This window comes from Haliaeetus leucocephalus, unplaced genomic scaffold (assembly GCF_000737465.1).
Source record: "Haliaeetus leucocephalus isolate CR32 unplaced genomic scaffold, Haliaeetus_leucocephalus-4.0 Scaffold274, whole genome shotgun sequence".
NCBI classification, from domain to species: Eukaryota; Metazoa; Chordata; class Aves; order Accipitriformes; family Accipitridae; genus Haliaeetus; species Haliaeetus leucocephalus.
The window spans coordinates 56,396-58,782 of NW_010972710.1; the positions used below are offsets into that span (position 1 = coordinate 56,396).

The 2,387-nt window shown below is 69.0% G+C and overlaps 1 protein-coding gene across 1 annotated transcript; it reads right to left on the reverse strand.

Annotated features, from left to right (window-relative positions):
• Window positions 1–189: 189 nt before the first annotated feature.
• ECSIT (ECSIT signalling integrator) lies at window positions 190–2,384 on the reverse strand. Its single transcript, XM_010569812.1, has 6 exons — window positions 2,219–2,384; window positions 1,844–2,067; window positions 1,409–1,463; window positions 959–1,107; window positions 577–679; window positions 190–503 (listed from the first exon to the last, which is right to left on the reverse strand). Exons 1-6 carry the CDS (start codon window positions 2,382–2,384, stop codon window positions 190–192), a joined length of 1,011 nt encoding a protein of 336 aa, XP_010568114.1.
• Window positions 2,385–2,387: the final 3 nt, after the last annotated feature.

Genomic DNA, 2,387 nt, shown 5'->3' on the forward strand with positions numbered 1-2,387 from the left:
TGCCCCGAAGGCGTCTGAGCGACCAGTGCGCCTGCGCGCAGTCCTGCCCGCACCCGACCGACGCCGCTCTGTATGGGGCCCGTTCCCCCGCGTACCCGCGTCCGTCGCCCCCCGCCCCGCGTGCCCCAGGGCACTGTCCCCCCCAGGACCCCCGACACAAGACACCCCTCTCCGTCGGCAATACGTCCTTTATTCCCCCGGGGCTGCGGGGGGAGCACCCGGCCCCCCACCGCTCCTGGTATCACCACTGGTGCTGTGCCCGTGCCCCCGTGGCGGGTCGGGGGGCCCCAGCACCACGGGTCGGGCAGGCGCTGCCTCCAGACGGGGCACAGGGTGACCTCCCGGGGCACCAGCTGTGGTGGGTTCCCCATCCCCCAGGCGGAAGACGACCGGGGTGCGCCCCAGGACGGGGTTCACCTCCTGCAGCCCTGCAATCCACTTGCCCAGCGTGTGCCGGTCGCCTGCCCCCACCATGCACATTGCAAAGACAGGGCCCTCCTCCACTGCGGGGGACATCTGGTCAAGAGGACAGGGAGGGTACCGGGGTCCCTCCTCGCCCCTGTCCTCCCACCTTACCCTCCTCCACATCGAAGTCGTCGTCGTCCCAGGGGCCGCGCTCCAGGTCCAGGTCAAGGTGCAGGGGGTAGTACAGGCTGCGCTCTGGGTCTGGGGGGTCCTCCTGGTTGGGGCAGGGCGTCTCCTCCTACCCGTACTGGGCCAGGGGTCCCCTCCTGTCTTGAGCCAGGGAGTTTCCTCCCTCCCTCCCCTCCTCTCCTGGGCCATGGGGGTCCCATCCCCTCCTGTCCTGGGCCAGGGGAAACCCTCTGTGGCCATGGGTAGCCCATCCCACCCCTTCCAGGGTCATGGGGGCCCCCTCCCTTTTCATCTCGTCCCAAGCAATAGATTTTGTCCAGTCCCCTCCCATACCCTCCCGAGCCCCAGGGTCCATCGGGCTCACCCGCAGGTGGGGGGGCAGGGGGTCCCCCCGCAACACGTAGTAGCTCAGGCGGGTGCTGCGCAGCCAGAGGGGGAACGGCCCCTCCACGAAGACGGGCCGTGCCGGACCATGCTGGGACAGCAGCTCCTGCTGGTCCGGGCTCTGGGCACCTGCGGGTGCAGGAGGAGCTGGGGACCCCGTGCCGGCACTGAGTACCCCATACCGCCACACAAGAGACCACAGCACTGGGGATGCCACACCCAACACCAAGGGGCTGCCTCTACATCAGGCTCCCCCAAATGCCTGGGTCCCTCGCACATGCCAAGGTCCCCAACCCCACACACTGGGTCCCCCTGCATGCCGGCATTTCCCCAAACACAAGGGTCCCCGCCCCAGACACCTGCCCCCCTCTCCAAGATGCCCACATGGCTCCCCTGACACCCAGGTCCCTCTGGGTCCTCCAGCGCTCACCGACGATGTAGGGCTGGATGGAGCCCTCGTCGTCCCCCTCATCCGGCACTGGCCGCTGTGAGAGGGAGACAGTTGTCACCAGCCGCCACTTAATGACCCAGGGACATCGAGGCCTCGCTGGGGCACTGGGACCCCAAGGGGGGGGTCCTGCCAGCCACATCTGTCCGGACACAGTGACAGATGGGCCCCCTCTGCCTCCCCAACCTCATGTCTCCTGCCCCAGCTCTGCACCCCTGTGTCCCACCCAGCTGACAGTGAGGCAGGTTCCCTGTCCCCCTCCTCCCAACCACATCCCACCTGACAGTAACATTGGTCCTCTGCCCCCTGTCCGCCCACCCCCATGTCCCCACATCCCCCCGTGTCCCCATCCCCACATCCCCTGTCCTCACATCCCCTGGTGCGTCTCCCATCCCCACATCTGTCCCCATGTCCCACCTGGTAGACAGTGACGTGGGCATCGGGATCGTTGGCGATACGGCGCAGGCCCAGGTGGGCGGTGGCCAGGCCAGAGGGGGGCAGGCTGGGGGGCAGGGGGTGGGGGTCCACATGGCGCAGCCTTGGCAGCCAGTACAGCATCCGCTGACACTTGCGCACAGGGCGGCTGTGGGGCCCGAAGACCCCCAGGAGCAGAAACCGTGTCTCCGCATCCGGTATCACGCCTGCACAGGGACCCGGGTGTCCGGGTGGGCATGAGGACCCAGGTACCCATGCCCCCTCCCCAAGGCATCAGGTGCCTCCTCCTCCGGGGACCCAGGCCCCCAGGCCCCCTCCCCAAGGAATAAGGCACCCCCTCCCCCTGCCTGCACCCACCGTATCGCTCCATCTGCTCCAGGATCTGGAGGCCGCATTCCTGCTGTCGGGGGAAGGGAGCCAGCAGGCGCTGGAAGGGCCCGCGGGGCACCCAGACCCCCCGGGGCAGCAGGCGCAGCAGGTGGTGGTAGGCCTCCCGGTCCCGCGCCACCCCCAGCGCCGGCATCGC

Coding starts and splice junctions, on each gene's coding strand:
- ECSIT (XM_010569812.1), bottom strand. CDS start 2,384: ATGCCGGCGCTGGGGGTGGCGCGGGACCGGGAGGCCTACCACCACCTG. Junction 1,464..1,843: donor CCCACGTCACTGTCTACCAG/GTGGGACATGGG, acceptor TCCCTCTCACAG/CGGCCAGTGCCGGATGAGGG. Junction 1,108..1,408: donor CATCCAGCCCTACATCGTCG/GTGAGCGCTGGA, acceptor CTGCACCCGCAG/GTGCCCAGAGCCCGGACCAG.